At 37.5% G+C, this 19,434-nt stretch overlaps 1 protein-coding gene across 1 annotated transcript in view; it reads right to left on the bottom strand.

Moving 5' to 3' along the window:
- Window positions 1–13,137: 13,137 nt before the first annotated feature.
- LOC149787823 (uncharacterized) overlaps window positions 13,138–19,434 on the bottom strand; it is an 80,778-nt gene continuing 74,481 nt past the window's right edge. Inside the window, exon 6 of the mRNA XM_089975589.1 lies at window positions 13,138–18,292. Within this exon, the coding sequence (XP_089831715.1) occupies window positions 13,977–18,292 (4,316 nt within the window). The 3' untranslated portion in view covers window positions 13,138–13,976. The remainder of the gene's footprint in view (window positions 18,293–19,434) is intronic.

Raw genomic sequence — 19,434 nt, 5'->3', positions numbered from 1 at the left:
ACTGATTTATTAAGATGATTATTATATTGTGGCTATTATTAATTACATTTTTCTTACTATCTTAAGTTCAGGGATGTGTGAGAATTTCGCAAACCAGAAGGTGAAACGGATGTATAGTTTAAGTATAACTATCATGAATTATGCGCGATAACGGTCTAAATGCAAAGAAACATGCGAGAATGGCGTTTGAAGCAAAACGCATACCGAATTCGACCGATGGACGAAAATAAAATACTGCAATGCTTACCATTTTAAAAGAGGCAATTGTCACCAGAATATTATTTATGTTAAAAATAATATTAATTTTGGACACACGGGATACCACTCGTGTTTTCATGACTCGCGATATGTCGGCCAATTCTGCGCACAGTTTTGAAAAGATGTAATGTTTATCCATCGGGTTAAAGAACTGAAATACATTACTTTGGACTGTTTCTTCAGCAGTTCAGTCGAGTAATTAGGTCAGGTTTATAGCTAGTTTTACAAAATTCAACGTAACAATGCCAATAAATGGCAAGCGATATTAAGCCAACTAAACCGATCTTGTAAAGAAATGAGTAAAGTTCAACATTTTATTTAAAAAAGCTATTACGTGGAAGAGAAACAACAATGAATATGATGCAATGCTTTTACAGCGTTTTGTTTATGGTGAAAAATGTCTAAAGAATTCATGAACAGACTATATGCAGGGAAATTTCATGAGAATCCCGTTCTAGCGGCAAGCTGACGTGTTGGGTAGCAGACGAATTTGTACGTGTGAGACAACTTCTTGTAAATTTGGAAACTTGGATTAAGATGCAGAATTTTTTTAAGGTATACATTTCCATTTTTTATCTAATGTATTTATTTATATGATTCTAAAAGATACATAGTAAATAGGATTTGCTGGGTTACAGGTTCAATACGGTCATGGAGTGGGTCTTCATGCTGACATTTAGAAATCATGTTTTCATATGCATTTCGAGTCGAAATGTGGGATATTTTTGTACACTTAATGAATATTACTGTTCTTAATTAAAGTACGATCGTTCTTTCTTGATACAAAATGGATTTTTTACCAAAAAAAACGTGATCCAATGTTTACAAAAATTATATATATATATATATATATATATATATATATATATATATATATATATATATATATATATATATCCCGGGGGAGTGGATAGATAGAATATCAACAGAGAACTGAGCAAGAATATTAGGAATAAATAATACAATACCAGCCCCCTTAGACAAGAAAAATAAAAAAATTTAATAAATAACAATTATTAGCGGCTATTCCAATTCTATCTAAATTATGTCAGCAGGATTTAATAGAAGTGTCTAATTTGGATTTATTTCATCTTAATAACGAGTGAAAAGAGCGCACTGTCCACGACTGATTGGATCACTTTCCTCTCGTGACCCATGTATCACGTCTTCCTATTCTCTAGTCTCCCTATTCTCAACGCTTCAACTCTTCCTGGACCTCCTAGTCCTTTATTCATCTATTTCCAGACTTCCGACTTCCATCTTCGGACTGTCTTGTCTCTCCCAGAAAGATGTTTCCTTGAAGGACAAAATTACCCCTAAATTTCTATACGTATCACTTTCTATACGTACCTAAAATTCCATCACTTACGTTACTCAGAAGCGTAAATAACTAGCTATCCAAACACTGCATAAATTCTGACCTAATTCGATAGATCATCACTCTCGAGTCACGGCGACCGACCATAAATTAACGCGTGAGCTGTGTATCTAACATTAGCGTATCTCATCACCTACACTAACACATGCTCGATTACTACTGCATAAAATCCACAAAATTCTAGCTCACAGCAATCCATAACTTACAAGATTATTTAAACATTACAAAATCAGATAAAACTATAAGATTATATTTAACTCACGATAATCAGTATCGTCCTAACAGACAAAGGAAATTATTTCATATAACCCCATGAAATCCTACACATATGAAAAATTGGATAGCATGCAATCGTCGATTCTATCAATGAACTAGTAACGGTAAAATTAAAGAGATAAATTGTCTAACAACTCTAGCATCAACATATCGCCATGAAATCGAATAAACGATACTTAGTATGGATCCTAGTTATATCAAACATATTTGCATAAACAAACAATAAAAAATAGAAAATTACGTGAAAAATTAAAATTGCGTACCTTTAATGATGTTCTCTTTCAGAAATTGCGCGTCCTATCACTAAAATCTATTTTTTCTTACAAGACAGCCACCTGGTCCCCTTTTGTTGTTTAAAGAGGAAAGCAATATTCGTTTTAGGCTTCCTCGGAACTAAACTTCTCTTCTCTCAGGATTTCGGACTAAAGAATTTCGACCAAGGTCGACACTTTAAATCCTCATCAGCCTAGATCTCTGAACTAAGTTGCGAATCAATTTCCCATTGAAAATGATAATTTGACATAGATTCCTATCAAGCGGTTATGTTTGGAAGCTCAAATGTTTACTTTCTCAGGACAGCGTTGCAATGCCCATGTCAAATCTCAATGAGGCATAGATGCTAGCCTTTCAAGTTTAGCACTGACGGGGGGGGGGGGGAAGAGAAAAGAAGAAAGGTCGAAATGACTCTTCACAAAGACTTTTCTGGTTTTAAATGTGATAAAATTTTAATGCTCAGTCCATTCAACACTGGGGCCCCGAGTGGCCGAGTGGTCTAAAGCACTCTCCGTTACGGATCACTGCCGTCTCACCTCTGTCTGCGTGGGTTCGAGTCTAGGATTCGGCTAATGTGGGTATGTGAGAAAGCTTGCCAGTAGCTTCTCGTGGGTCGGTGGTTCTTCCCGGGGTTTTCCTGGGTTCTTCCTCCACCATTAATACAGGCCGCCATGCATAGCCTATCGTATGCTGAAAAATAGCGTTAAACCCCACAACAACAACAATAACAACATTCAACATTAAGGTTCAATACTATCGTCCTACTGCACTCCCGCAGGCCAATTGTGGCCACCTGAAATCTTTTGTGTGGCCCGCGCTCATAAACAATTAGTTCTATAATTATAATGTAAATCAGCATGCTTGGCCTACGAACGTTACAATTTTGGTTCATGTGGCCCGCGGGTTGAAGAAGATGGAACAACCTGTTGTAATATATACATGTTTATATACACTGCATCACATAATCAATAATAAAATTATAATATAAATCTTATTAACACAAAATTTAACATGATCAAAAAATATGTACAAGAAATGAGGGCATTTAAAGATATCAACGTCTTAGCAATCAAACAGTTGATTTGCGGCGTATGTGGTTTTGAAAACCAATTCGAAAATGTCGAACCGATTCAAACAATTTAATAGTAGATATAGGTTTATACACGGGATCGCAGAAATTCCATCCTAGACTATGTTCGTTTGTTGCAATATACCATATCTACAAGTATGATGTTTGTTTGCCTTATTATTTTTATTTGTTGTTTCAGTGTCATGATAATTACAGCATCTATATCAAAGTCGCGCTTATTTTTTATTTTTTTTCTCTCACACTGCTGATAACTAACAAGTTCGTTCCTTACTATGTCATTGCCGCTGCTAGCAATGGTTTCCCGAGTCTACTTGTGTTTGTGGTTAAGCCGCTGCTATTTCAACTGGAAGTTCTCTTAGTATCTTTTTTTTTTTTTTTAGTTCTTTCTGCCATTTTTCCAGTCGCTGCTGCGGTTTGCTCTAACGTGGAAAGAAGACCCACGGTAGCTTTCGTAACCGGTTTCAATAACTGTTCTGCACCTTCTGTAAATTCCACCTGAGACTCCTGACGTTCTTGTAATTTTGATTCGAAGTCTCGGTGACGTTTGTATTATTTCACCCTCCGTAGGAAGCTTTATTTCGGTCTGAAATTTTGGTCAGTTCACCCTCTCTGTAGAAGTTTCGGTTTAGCGTTATTGACGCTAGTATTTTCATTTTCGTAGGAAGCTTTATTTGTAAAAATGGACTGCTTTATAATATGGTCTGTTCCCCCTCTCTGCTGCTTCGCGGCTCTAAATAGTGTGCGTTTCTTTGTTTCTCTTTTTATTTTATATCTCCGATGTTGAAATAATTATTTTATTAGTTTGTGAATTAAACGATAATATGAAGCTGTCATAAAAGGAAAGTTGCGTGTACTTTTGTCTTCTTCTTCTTATTATTATTGAACAATCGATATGGAAAAGGTAAATACTCTGAATTACAAGCCAAAAATTTTGTCGTCATGTAAATTCCAAAATAAATACGGAAATGATTTTACATGCCATTTTCGCATTTATCTTTGTATTTAGATCATTAAAATAATTTTTCTGCGCATACTTCTTGATAGTTACACTTACACTGTAAGGCTATTTAAATTGATGATTTTCATGAAGTTCATTCATCCCGGCATTATTAATAAATCATTACTAATATGTATTCAGTAGTAATAGATTAAGCATTAAAATTACATAAGAATTGTATTAGACACTATTAATAGTAAAAAAAATTCTCTTTAAAAAATGTCGCAAATTTCACAATTTCCAGTAAATACGATATTGCGTTTCGTTGTTTTTATTGCGTTCCGGCGTGTCGATGCGTTCCGGCGTTTCTAGGCACCGGAATATCTCTAGTTAAATTTTGTTTACGTGACTTGAGTATCTTAAGGTCTCACTGGACAGTTTTTCTGGTGAATTTTCATTCAACAATGACCTATTGCAGAAAAATGAGAATAATTTTACACTGAAGATACAAATAAAAACAAACTAATGATTTTTGTAGAAAGCATACATGTGAGATTTTGACTGCAGCAATCAGGTTAATTCCTGATGCAACTGGTGTTTTTTTTTATACTGAACCAACACTGTCACCAACCCCTAAATTTTACATTCATTTTTGACAGAAAATATCTATTTTGAATATTTTCCTGCGATAAGGCAGCTAAAAGAATCAGTATGTGCCTTATGCATGAATAAAGTTCACTAGTACTATAACAAATTAGCATACTTTTCACCACCCCTCAACCATCTAGATTTGTAGATATTTACCTCTGTAGCAGACACGCGTAAATACGTAAGCCAAGTTGGCTGCTCATTTGCAGCCCAAGTTACGCATTTGATATCCAATGCTCGTCTAACTGTGACAGGCAGTCACCAACAAGCCAACCCATTTCCAAGCCTAAATCAAAGTAAATTTAAACTACATTACAGATTTAGCTTATGTGTGAATTTATAAATGCTAGGCTTGTGATAATTAGGTTCATACCTTCTACCTTAAAAATTGGAGGGAGGGGAGGTCAAAATACGAAACTATCAAGTGAGACCTTAAGAGTTTAGTATTGCATATGATCAATAAATAGAAGCTTTGGTATGTGTTGACAATTATTAATAATAATCTTAATAATAAGACTTAAATGGCATTTATCTCTTGGACTTTTAAACAACACCATATAAAGAGCATTGAGACCGTTGGTACGATGTGATTTACTTTGTTGAAGAAAAACAATCGATTCATGTCAATAATACCGGCATTATGATGATGTCCTTTACGTGTAAACCAAAGTTAATTTCTTCTTCGTCTTCTACTAACGTGATATTGAAGATGACAAGATGTGTTTGATTAACGCCTGGCACGATCTCATCGTCTTCGCACTGAATGCCTTTTACAACGAAACGTATTCTCGTTGACTTTCTTGAAGTAATGTGTAAGTCGATTTCCACTCTTTGAAATACCAAACGGTACCTCGGGACGAAGGATCAGACATATACGATTTGTGTTCGATCAAACGTTTGACAAATTCGGTTTTCGCCCGAAGCAATTCGTCCAGCAAAGAACGTTTTAAAGCGATGGCGAAGATACAGTGTCTCCATTCTTTGACGATCTAACTTTTCGCTAATCACGCTGAGAGCAGAGGAGGAAGAGTACACAGCCATTACAATGGTGTTAAGAATTCTGAGATTACTATCAACGATAATATACTTTCTATATATATGATAAGCATTTAATATTTGTTCAAAATGTGTACTCTTCAGTGTTCAAGAAAAGAAGCACGAAACCATACAAGCAGGGACGTCATGGGGGGGGGGAGCGCGGCCCCCCCCCCCCACGAATTTGCACGTGTTATAAGATTGTTGTAGCCTTTATACAAAAATTAACAAGCCCGTCAAGTTTTGCCCCCCCCCCCCGAAAAAAGTTGAAATGACGTCCCTGCATACAAGGCATAAATGACCCTGTACATCAATGTGACACAAATGAAAACCACAAAAGTTGCATATAAACAAGCCAGTGTTCAATATTCTCAAACAATGTGTGCTCCGTGAAATCCGTATACACGCTCTGGAGTTGATGTTCTAATCTCTTCAAATTTCAGTATCTCTTATTTCTTAAGGAATATCCTTTTTTACTCATTCTTTTCTATTTGTATGACGATACTTTCGCGGACATGCAATGTTTGCTCCTCTGCTTCAGGTTATTCTTCTTCGATCACTCTTTCTAACAGTGTCTTTAATTTCATTATCACTTCTTGCACTGCTTCTAAGTAATTTATTTTCTTGGATTACTAACATACAATATCTTTAGTATAGTCACCTATTTCTTGTATCCATGTACTGAAGCCAAGTCCTCCAGTCACGTACATTTTTCCAGTCGCAAATTTCATGGTACAACCTCCTAGATATGCACGCTTCTTGGTAAATATGACCAACTGTTTACAAGAAGGTACACGACTTGTTTTTATCACTATTCTCAATACTTTTGACACAATTTCTCTTTCGTGCGCAGAAAAGTGTTGGTGGCCATTATGTCTTTGCTCTATGTACTTACTGTTCATAAAAAGTCCAATATGATTTTGCTGGGAAACGAAATGTGAGAAAAATAATCACTAACACGCAAACCGCAAGTGGTCTAAAAGAAGGTGGAAAAAGTTTGTGTAACATGGCTATCTAAAAAAATAAAACCATAAAACAGTTCACACTTCTTTTCTTTATAACAGTATTCAACATGACCTCCTTTCAATTTCATCCTCCTGCAAATTTATTCGTGCAATATATGGCATCAGTCGCGAATTATCGAATTCACTTCGGCTGAATTATTTGCACGACGATGTCAATCAAGATAGAAGTAAAACTCAAATCTAATACACCGGTTCAGACACATATTGCTCGTCGGACACGCAAAGTATATCACGGGAAGAAAAGCGCGTTGGTAGTTGGCCAACGTATTGAGGAGCAGCAACAACTACAGTTTACCCCATCAAGGAGACACTTTTAGCTAGCATTACTAAAATCCTGCACATGCTACTGGTTACAGAGGAGTTCTAAAATTGTATTGTGCTGCTAAAATCAAACTTGAAGTGTGCCTTCTCCAGAGTTGCAATGATGGTTACAAGAACAACTGACGTACAGGTAACACAAACTCATATGACGGTGGCTCGAGGATTGCATGCTTTGAAGATGCCGCTTCGGCGCAGTTGATTACTAGCTTTAAAAAAGGTTAACAAATGATGCTCCCCAGATTCTTGAGAATGTCCCAGATCGGAATTCAGTCTATATACCATGGCACCAACGACGATGACGATGCGAAAATCCCAATGGTCAGGATGTCATCCTGTGTCATCATTGGCAACATCATCCCCTAAGATCGAATATTACGTCAGTCTGAATAACAGTCACTTGTACATGAAAGTTATAGTTCTCAATGTCGACAACACCAATCCAGGCGTCTATGCCAGAGTAGGTCCTGTCAATAACAATATGCATTCGTTGTTTTTTGTACTTGAATAACAAACTAGTTATCAGCAGCATTGAAACTTACCCTTACCGAGCTTACCTGGAAAAATCTCGTGACGTACGTAAAAGATGCATAGAACACGCATCTGATTGTTTCCATAGTATGTCAACATTACACGTTGGACAAGTTCAACAACAGAGCGTTGATTAAAGATCATGGTGCAGACGACAATGTTTGATTTAACGACCATCGAAACAAATTCCAACAAAGAACAGGTTAGAAGTGATGGATCATTGCATTTCGACATGTCGGTGCAGCACACGAATTACACTGGACAACAAATTTTTACAAAAGTCATGTTACTGAAATAAAATTAGTCAATTCTTATCAATTTTTATGTGCTGAACACGAATATGACAGTCAAATTGCAAAATTGGCTCTAGTTTTTTTGTAATCTGCAAGAAATTAATGTTTACATAACGAAATGCATTCCAATAGTAAAAGGTCAACTGTAATAGCCTACCTATAAAAAAATCAAGTCATTGACTACATCTTAGATTTCTTCGCCTGTCTCTTGTACAGCTGTTCGGGAGCATCTCTGAGGAGTGTCCAGCAGTAGTCAGCCAGCATTGTAGTGGACCATTTTCCCTGGTATCTTTGTTCCATTGTTGCGATATCTTGATGAAAACGTTCGCCGTGTTCATCACTAACAATACCACAGTTGCTAGGAAAGAAATCCAAATGGGAATGAAGGAAGTGAATCTTTAGAGACATATTGCAGCCAAGTTTCTTATACTTCATCAACATGTCTTCTACTAGTTCCTTATAGTTTTCTGCCCTAACATTTCCGAGGAAGTTTGTAGAAACTAGGCGAAAAGCATTCCATGCTTGTTTCGCGTCACCTTCCAGCAAGTTGTTGAACCGGTCATCTTTGAAAAGCTCTCGAATCTGAGGACCCACAAAAACTCCCTCTTTAATCTTTGCTTCGCTGAGTCGAGGGAATTTTTCATGCAGGTATCGGAATGCTGGCAAAGTCCGGTCAATGGCTTTCACGAAGTTCTTCATCAAACCTAGTTTGATGTGAAGGGGTGGTAGCAAGATTTTCTGAGCCTCAACCAGAGCTGGGTGTTGGATATTCTTCTCTCCAATGGCTACATTCTGCCTGTGAGTCCATTCCTTCCTCATGTAGTGCATTTCCCTTGCTCGGCTATCCCACTCGCATAAGAAACACATGTATTTTGTATATCCTTGCTGCAGTCCCATTAAAAGGGCAACTACCTTCAAATCACCACAGAGGTGCCAGCTGTACTTGTTATACTCAATGGAATTCAGTAGCTGCCTTAAGTTATCGTATGTCTCTTTCATGTGGACAGCATACGCTACTGGAATAGATGGAAGAATGTTTCCATTGTGCAAAAGCACAGCCTTGAGACTCAGTTTCGAAGAGTCCACAAATAGTCTCCATTCTTGTGGGTCATGAGTGATTTTTAAAGCATTCATGAGGCCCTCAATATCGGAACAGAATATCAGATTACTTTCCTTTCTGAAGAAAGGCTCCAATTGCTGGTGGCGCTTTCGATATGCAGTAATTGTGACATCTTCTTCTAGAAGATTCCATTGTTGGAGTCTTGATCCTAGCAATTCTGCCTTGTTCTTTGATAAGTCCAAATCACGAATCAGGTCATTTAGTTCTTCCTGTGTTATTCTGTGTGGGGTTGATGATGCACCACAGTGAAAATCTGGATCACTGCATGCTGATGGACCAGGAGAAGAACAGGTCGACTCACCTTTGTCTTCGTCAGATGAATCAAGAGAATATTCTGCTGGAGGTTCTGGAATAGGAAGTCCCTCACCATGTGGAACTGGTCTCAATGCAGACGGAATGTTTGGGTAGACTATTCTCGACTTCTTTCGCTTCGTTATTCCGCCGGAAAGAGGAGGAACCAAGCAGAAGTAACAGTCATTTAGGTGGTTGCTTGGCTCTCTCCACACCATTGGGACTGCAAACGGCATTGATGACCTTTTGCAATTCAACCACTGTGAAAGCTGTGTTGTACATGTAGCACAGCATATATGCGGAGCCCAAGGCTTGTCTTGGTCACCAACCTTGCATCCGAAGTAAAGATGATATGCCTTCTTCACTTGAGAATTGATACTTTTCTTCTGGTTGGCAAATGTCACTTCCCCACAAATATAGCAAAAATTGTCCGCGGTATTAACACACTTTCGAGGCATTACTGTTCTTTATTGTACGTAAATGGATAAAATAATAAGTTTTATGTAACAGTAGCTTGAACTGTCTCGCACAACGTCTAAAATATTTTAAATGCTGAACCTATCTGATTGGGCTTTATATAGTACACTGCTTACGTCAGCTTCAGCAGCCGCCTGGCATTAGTATAATAGGCCTACACATGTATAGTACACTGCTGACGTCAACTTACTTCAGCAGCCGCATGGCATTAGTATTGCATTGCATCAGAAAATGATGCAATCAACCGTGGATGATGTGAGCATGATGGTATTATGCAATGTTACATCATTATTCCGGATGTTGCTGCAGTCCTACTGGAGAAATTTACACAGTGAAACATAGAAAATGAGGTATATGAATATCTTCAAAACGAGAGCCAATACAAATTTTTCACGGTTATATTCGTGTTCGGCACACCAAAATACTACAGATTAGGGCCTTTTCAAGTCAGTAATGATTTCACTGTTGACCAGTGTTATTGAATAGAGTGGTTTTACGCCTGAGACTGAATAGCAATAATAGGGTGTTCCATTTTGATGGCCTATGCTAACGAGTACAAACCTATCATAGCTGAAACCAGACTTCGCGTGCGCCTTGTAGAAATCTTCTCTAAAGTGGGAAACGACGGCAGGCAAGCTTTAAGCAGAACGACAAGGAAGTATCCGATACGACGAGTGGAAGTGAAAACCTTCACAACTTTCTCTGGACACCAATTAAAAGATCGAAGATCATGTTCCCAGGGCAGCTACCCAAACATTTGCTGATTGGTGTCGTCAGTAATGCGTGTCCAAAGTAGAAGCCACTCGAGATGGTCAAACGATGTGTCCATTTAAACGTAATTTGGCCTTCCTCCCATCCCAATTAGTTGACATTGTTTCAAGCTATTTGCAAACAGCAGCCGTTGTATTTTATACGACTATTATGGAAGAGGATATACTTTGTGGAGCTTTGGTTCTACTCCAGACCAAGGCAGCTACGATGGACATTTCCAACCTATAGAGAGAAGTGATTTTAGACTATTAGGAAAGAAATGGAACACGATGAACCTATGGAGATAAGGATATTCTCATTCAGATCAATATGAAGAAGAATCCAAAAATACAGTCATGATGTCAAGATGGCCAGAACAAGAACAAAGTTTAGTATCATATTTTTCTCTTGACTAGCTGAAATAATTACAGGTCTATCCAGAGAGCATTGTTATGGATGTCAAAATCGATTTTCCTGGTCAGAAAATGTGACCAGTGTAGGATAATCATCAGGAAGAGGATGAAAATCCAAGAGATTTCCAGAAGATTAGGTCATCCAGACTGGATACCAGAGGGTGAAGAGGAGTAAAAGGAAGAATTAGGGAAGGAGACCAAAGATACCAAATTTAGCGTCATGGTCTCCACCAAAACAAGTTGAAAGAAATGGGGACAGAGATGTGCAACCTGTGGCACACGAATTGGGAGATGCAATCAATGCTAGCTGGTAATTTTTAGAGTCACCCAGATACTTAGAAAAAGAGAGATATTAATCGTATTAAACAAAATAAATTGTGTTTTGTATGCGTATGTCTTTGTCTGCTTGGATGTGTCTACGTTGTTGAAAAACTAAAGTTTAAAATCCCCTTCTCTTCTTATAGTGTGTATCCTTCTCTTATAGTGTGTTGGTATGCATCTCAGCGTATAGTATTGTTTCTAGAAACACTTTCTACCCTTTTATATGACAGTATATTTGTATGTTTGTGTGAATTTATGTGTATATGAACACACATACCCATTTTTAATGGATAGTGGAGTTTGCTTCGGTTAAAAATTCCCAGTCAAACTTACAGCCCCATTTAATATAGGATTTCCCAATTGTACACCGCAGGTAAACAAATGGACCGATGTAACATAGGATTTCCCATTTGTCACTATAGTTACCTACGCACGTTATGTTATGTATATCTGTATGTGTTATAACTTCAGATACGTGATTTTGTCTAATTCTGGTAATTTTTATTCATGACTGTAAATTGTAATGATTATATATAGCTGGATTTCGTACGTGCGTAGGATCTACTTTAAGATATTAAAGAACGTAAAATTGCATAGGATATATAAAATGATGCTTACATATGTGTTGACAGTTGCTCATAATATAATTATTAGTAAATATGTTTACGAGATTCGGCCTTTTTCCAATTGTACAGATCGGTCATGTGGTATTTCATAAGAATCAAATTACTTACTTTTGGATTAGTTAGGTCACACGAATAGGTATTTTGAAATATTAGATTTAGTAGTAAGATCTGTTACGTGGGATATATTTCGACATATAGTCGTAATAGACTATTGAAGGTGTATATAAGGAGAGAACTGAGTAATTCTTACTTCTTGTGTTCCTGTTGTAAGATCAAGTCTGCAAAACATTTGTTTGTACTGTTCAGTGGAAATAGAAAGTGTTCATTATGCTCTAACATTAATTTGGAAACATTGTTACTTATTCAAAGGAGTTCTAGACAACGCCATTTTGACAACGTCACAACCAGTACATTTCCGGTTCTGAAATTTATACAGAGCTTGTATTCTTTTGGACTTTAATAAAACTTTTTCATTGTTATTTTGGAATCACTTCATAATACTCTGAATTCCTATCACGTTTTCATTTATAACTTTGATAATTAAATTATGTAAGTTTGACGAAACCGTTGGTTTTGCGTCTTTTTGTTACTTAGTTATGACCATGGAGTCGTAGCATTTAACCTACTTATACTGTTTGTGTCCGTATGCCCCTTGAGTTCCACATACTACTACTAATGCTGTAAAATTTGTTTGAAGTATACACATTGCTAAAAAGTAATTCATAAAATCATTATGCCAAACGGATGATGTATTTCTAAACTGGTGAAAATATATGAATGCTACAATATTGTCATTCACAGTGATTGATAATATTTGCAACAAAAAATAATGATGCAAGGTCACATTACTATAAAAGAGATACTACATTTCAAAAATTTACGTGAGATGAAAAAATCTTGATTACTATAGTAATTATTTTATGAATCTTTTTAACATTAATTACTTGGGTTTTTTTTGTATCATTCATTTTGGTGAAAATGTTACTCATAAAAGCAAGATTGTGACAAACTGAAAATCTCAGGATAAAAGACATGAATTTTATTTTATTTCCTTTTTTTACATACAGCGTTGAAAATATCACTGAAAAAGCATAAATAATGTTATAGGATTTAATTTTACAGCCACAACACGATATTCACAAAAAACAACAATATTCAATTAGGTTTAACATTTTTGTACCACAAACACCAAAATTTCTCAAGTGAATTTTACGATTTATGCTTTTCAACATTAAATGTAGCTAAAAGTGCCTAATTCGTTTTAAACACTTCGTGCGAAACAAAATAGATTCCATTTGCTATATGTAATGACGCTGGCGTGAAAATCTATTGAGTCACAAGGGATAACATTCGCGATGCTGTATGGAACGAACTATGCTATCAATTGAAATCGTAAAGCATACATTTTTACAATACTGTCCTGAATACCTAGGATATCAGCTATATCACGCATTTGAGTGAGATTCCGTTTCTCCGGAACTCCTGCAATGGAGACAAAAGTCGCAGCATTTTTTAATATAATATTTAATAGGCTTGTTGATACATTGTTGAATTAGCTCTAAAAAGATACGTGAAAATAATTTCAAAGACTAACGTACACCAACTTCTTTATATTATTTTCCTTTTAACACAGCAAATAGTCTGTGGTTGTCTGAAATACAGTGGTTTCAATTGAAGTACTAATCAATCATGGAAAACACTCTGTTTATCTAGTTGTTTTTCACATGTTCAGGTCAAAGGTAGAGAGTAGTCGGTAGTAGCAAAGCAATTAAGATCACGCCTCAACCACCAACATTAAAATTAAAGCCTTTCTTAACATTATCGAAGCTCGATGTGATACAAATATGAGAGCTTACAATTTTTTAATTCAGACTTTATTTTAAGTTATTCGATTTTATTTAGTGTTAGTAAATCTGTTATGTACAAGAACTTTGGTGAGTTATGGTTCTGTTAAGAAGAGGAAGGCAGTTGATTCGACCATGTTTCACGGCCATTAGTAATCCATCATAACCTTTGGCGTCCTTAATATCTTTGTTTGCTCCTTTCCGCAAAAGAAACTCAAGAATATCCGTAAATCCTAATTCTGCAGCCAAATGAAGAGGCGAAGATCCATCACTTGTTAGAATATTCACTTCGGCCCCTCTGTGAATGAGGATCTCGATACATTTCAAGCTGCGTCCTCCTATTGCATTATGAATTGGAGCTAAGCCATTTTTTCCTTTAGCGTTCACATCAGCACCTTTTTCCACCAACAATGTCAAAATGTTTGCATGCCCTTTACTTGAGGCGAAATGAATGGGTTCACACCCGTTGTCATCCTTTGCTCTGATGTCAGCCCCTTTTTCCACGAGAGTTTTGACGCAGTCCAAGTGTCCGTGGCTGGCAGCAAAATGTATAGCTTGCCTTCCGTTGCTATCGGTTGCGTTTGGGTCTGCACCTTGCGCTAACAGGTAGGCCAGACAAGAGCTCTCTCCCTTGGAAGCTGCAAATAATAGTGCTTCACTGTTTTCATTGTCTTTGGCACGAACGTCGGCACCTTTATCTACCAAGAGTTTCAGACAATCCAAACGACTACTGCTGGCTGCATAATGAATTGGCTCCCGTCCCTCGATGTTTTTTGTTCGGATACCTGCTCCTTTTTCAATCAGAAGAGACAAGCATTCAAATGAACCATATGTTGCCGCTAAGTGAATAGGCTCGCTCCCATCATTGGTTTTTGCAAGAGGATTGGCGCCTCTTTCTATAAGAAGCTTTAGACAGTCTTCATTGCCGTTGCTGCTAGCATAATGAATAGGTTCCACTCCGTCCGCGGTTCTTACACTGCAACAAACTCCTTGGTCAAGTATGAACTCTAGAACGTCCTTGTACCCATAAGAAGCAGCAAAGTGAACAGCACTCTTTCCCTCGAGATCTCGTGAGGTGAGATCAGCTCCTTTCTCCATTAGCAGTTTAATACATTCTAAACTATTACCAACAACAGACGCATGCAGCGGTTGACACCCTGTTTTATTTCTAGCATTGATGTCAGCCCCTTTTTCTATGAGAAGTTTTAAAATATCTGCATGTCCGGTGAGAGGAGCGAGGTGAATTGCTTGCATTCGCTCATTATCTGCTGCATGAACATCTGCTCTTGCTTCCAGAAGGATCTTTACACATGGCAAGTGCCCATTTCTTGAAGCATAATGAAGTGCTGACCTACCTTCCATATCATTGTCATTCACGCCGACATTATTATCAACAAGAAATTGGACACATGATGGGTGTCCATTGCTTGCAGCAAAATGTATTGGCCTACGTCCCATTAAATCCATAGCAACAAGATTTCCACCATATCCAACAAGAGTATTCAAGCATTGCACATGACCACCTGTGGCTGCAAAATGAACGGGTTCTGCTCCAGAAACATCAGTGGCATTCACATTGCCACCACGCTTGATAAGGTAGGCCACACAATCAGTATGCCCATTACTGCATGCAAAGTGAATAGCTGCCCTCCCTTGGGCATCAGTTGAATCAACTGATGCCATGCTATCAACTAAGATTTGTACACATTGTTTGTGACCATTACTTGCTGCATAATGTATTGGATGCGTGCCTTTGACGTCTTTCGCATTTTTTAATGCGCCGTTTTCGAGAAGCATTTGTAGACACACCTCATTGCCATTACTTGCAGCAACATGGATAGGTTCTTTTCCAAGGTAATCTTTTGCATTTATATCCGCTTCCTGCTCAACAAGTAGTCTAAATATCTCAGGATTTCCGTTTGTCGCAGCATAATGCAATACCTCTGTCCCATTCTTACTTTTCAGACTTAGAATAGCTCCTTTCTGTAACAAAAGTTCAACACATTCAACTTGTCCCTCACTTACTGCAAAAAATAGTGGAGTTTCGTCTTCATTTGTAGTTGCGTTCACACTCGCTCCTTTTTCATGCAATACAGCTATACAATCAGTATTTCCACTATATGCTGCAAGATGGATCGGTTGTCTGCCAAATTTATCTTTTGCATCAATATTCGCGCCCCTTTCGATCAAAGCGTTTAAGCATCCGAGTTTTCCAGCCGCTATATGGATTGGCTGAGTTTGCTGGTTTGTCTGGTAATTAATATCTGTTCCTTGCTGCAGACACAATTTTAGTGTCTCCAAATTTCCCGCCTTCGCTGCGTAATGAATTGCATGTGCACCGTCTTTTGAAGTAGCCATTAGATCAGCCTCGTTTTTCAACAGTAATTCAACGTAATGCATGCCTCTTTCAGCAGCTATATGAAGTGCCGTTCGGCCGTCTTCTAATACAGCATTCACCTTCGCTCCATTTCTGATGAGTAGCTCCATACAATTGTTTTGACCACATCGAGTAGCGATATGAAGAGGTTGCCATCCCATCAACGCTTCTGTTTCTACAACGGCACCATGTTTAAGAAGCAAACTTATTAGGTCACGATATCCACCTGCCGATGCATAGTGGATTGGTTCTAGTTGAGCTTTACTGCGAGATCGGATATTAAATCCGTGATTTATAAGACTTTCAACACAGCGCACATGGTTATTGTAGCACGCATAGTGCATTGGACCCATGCCAAAAAAGTCAACACCAGTGACATCCACACGTTTAGTCAGGAGCCTCTTCAATGTGTCTTCTCTGCCCCACTCGGCGGCATGGATAATGGCTGTTTTCCCCTCCATATCGATTTTCGAAACATCAGCACCTTTTTCTACAAGCATTGATACCATTTCAGTAGAGTTCAATTCACATGCAATGTGGAGCGCTGTTTTCCCTTTCAGCGGACCACTAGGTTCATCAATATCCATCCTCCATCTGAGAATATATTCAACCATCTCTTTGTTACCTTCCTCCACAGCTGCAACAAATACATTCCGATCAACCGGGGACTTGACTTTGTGAAGAGTGTCCAATTTTGATGGCTTTACAAGATGCCAAACTTTGTGAAGGATTTTGTCACACCCTGTCTTGGCAGCCCAGTAAATAAAGGTTTGCCATGGGTTATTAATGTCTCGAACACTAGTTAAATTTTTCAAAAGCCCCTTTTTGTTTTGACAAAGGGTATCTTCAAATTTTGCGAAAAATTCTGATGTCCTCTGCTTCACATAGGTAAATATCTCTCCAAGATGACGTTGCGCAAGCTCATTTACAAGTCTTTTTACAAAGAGTTTTAAAATTTTATCTTGATCAGAGTTTTCTGCCATATCTTTTACGGCCATGATTTCTGGTTGCGAATTCAAAAGAATACGAAGAGGAGCAAATTCGATCGTTTTTATTAAAAACCTTCTATTGAATGTTGTAATGACTGCTTCTCCAATCAGATGATGAATAAATGAAACTTGGTTGCCGACAATTCGAACGAGACATTTGCCATCACCTTTAAGAAGTAGTTCTAATAACTTGCTTGATTCCAAACCACAACATTCTGAAATTGTTTTAGACAGTTTGTTAACATCTTCTCTTTCACTATCCGTTAAGTTCAGAACACCCCCACAGTATGCCAACAACACAAATCCACAATACATCTTCAAGTTTTCCTCGTAAAAGGAATCAAAATATTCCTCCAAGCATGCGATTGGGTCTCTTTCAGAGATTTTCATCTTCTTCAGAACTGCGCAATTGGCATATAATAAACAGGCAAGAGGAAAGCCTTTAGATTCCTTTCCCTGAACATCCACGAAGTCGATCTCGGGAACGGCAAGACCTCTTAATCCGCAATGGTTTTGTATTATTCCCGACATTTCATTCTCTGATAGCTTCATAGTCTCTGAAGATAAGTCAACAATAAAAGTTTCATCTGGGAATGGATACTTTTCAACTTTTGTTGAAGCCATCACTCTCTGCAAGATACTATTTCTGACAGTTGCCACAATGTGAACACATCCTATTCGGACGATATGCTGTAGCCTGGGCCAAATCTTGAGAAACTTCTCTAAGCGTTGCATATCGTAGTATCTGGCCCCAAGAAAGTCATCGAGGAGTATGATTTGTCGGAACGTAGGTTGACGGAAGCTCTCTAAAAAGTTGATGTCTCCTTCGAAGAAGGTGTAACCGTTTTTACAAAGCTCTAGACAAAGGTGTCTGGCAGTGAATGTCTTTCCGTGTCCTTTTCCTCCTGTAAGGAGAACCATTCCTTTTTCCTTAAGAACTTCGGCGGCTCTTTTCATAGCTTTAGTTTTAAAGGATGCTGCATCCTCTCTTGCAAATTGGTTCAACTGGAGTTTGCTGGTTTCTGATTAAATATAAAATGAAACATTATTTGTACAGTGTTCTTCTATGCCGAATATAACTGAGACATTTATCAACATTTTATTCCTTTTAAAAATTTTTGACCATCAGTTTTACGTGTGTCCCTAATGTCGACTTGTCAGCGGCTACCAAGCTTTGCAAAACCTCCATTGTTATTGTATCTTGTTTCTTTGATATTGTTTAAAAATAAGTTTTGGTCATGGTGCCTTCATTCTTGTAGAAAAGAAACTAAACTAAAGTCTGCCAAGAGCACGTGAGTTATTGTGTGTTTCTGTTTCGTTCGACCATACCTCGTGTTCTACGATGTTACGATTTTTGATATGAGTGATTGTGGCCCGTTAATGTGTACCTTAAGTTGCCTTAAATAGCGTAACATTACTTGCTGCACCGCCTCGTTATATTAATTATTGATATAAATTCATGCCCCGACTTCGGATATTTTCACAGTAGTCTTCTTTCATCATAGGAGACCATTTCTTTCGAGTTACAGGCCATGCTTTCTTGTTGAGAGTTATAACTTTAATTTAGCAGCTCGTATAAATATGCTTTCGACAGATATGGTGTTTGCTTGAGGCTGAAATAAACTATTTACCTTGGATGGACAAGTACTGAGCACACACTTATCGGAACCATAAATCAGTGAACCGAAACTGTTACTGCTGCGTAATGAATTTGCGTCCCTTTCTAATAAGTTGATCAAACTACTTTATACATAATGCTGAATTTATGACTGAACAGAATATGCAAAAGTTATTTCTGATTCACGGTAAACCATACCTTTTTGTGTAGCATACCTAAATTATGTTTTGGGATATTTTTCAGCATGTAATCGACAAAATCAACTCTTAAAGTAAACCATTTAACCCATAATAACCTCTTTTAAAACTCGTCAGTGTTTTCAGAGCAAGCATTAGAAGTTTCGATTGATTTATTACGAAATATCAGTGTCTGTGTGAAGTATGGAATCTTCCAACAGATCTTGGGCAACTTATTGATACACCTTCCAAATGTCCATACATTGGTACAGATATTTCTTCATTTGCCATATGCAAGCTTTCAATTTTTTTGTTTCTAATTTATCTAATTATATTTTTATTCTTATAAGAAAAATAGGTTTGCAATAAT

Source organism: Sinohyriopsis cumingii, chromosome 11, assembly GCF_028554795.1.
Source record: "Sinohyriopsis cumingii isolate HCF-2022 chromosome 11, ASM2855479v2, whole genome shotgun sequence".
Classification (NCBI taxonomy): domain Eukaryota; kingdom Metazoa; phylum Mollusca; class Bivalvia; order Unionida; family Unionidae; genus Sinohyriopsis; species Sinohyriopsis cumingii.
This window is presented reverse-complemented; position numbering and strand designations above follow the sequence as displayed.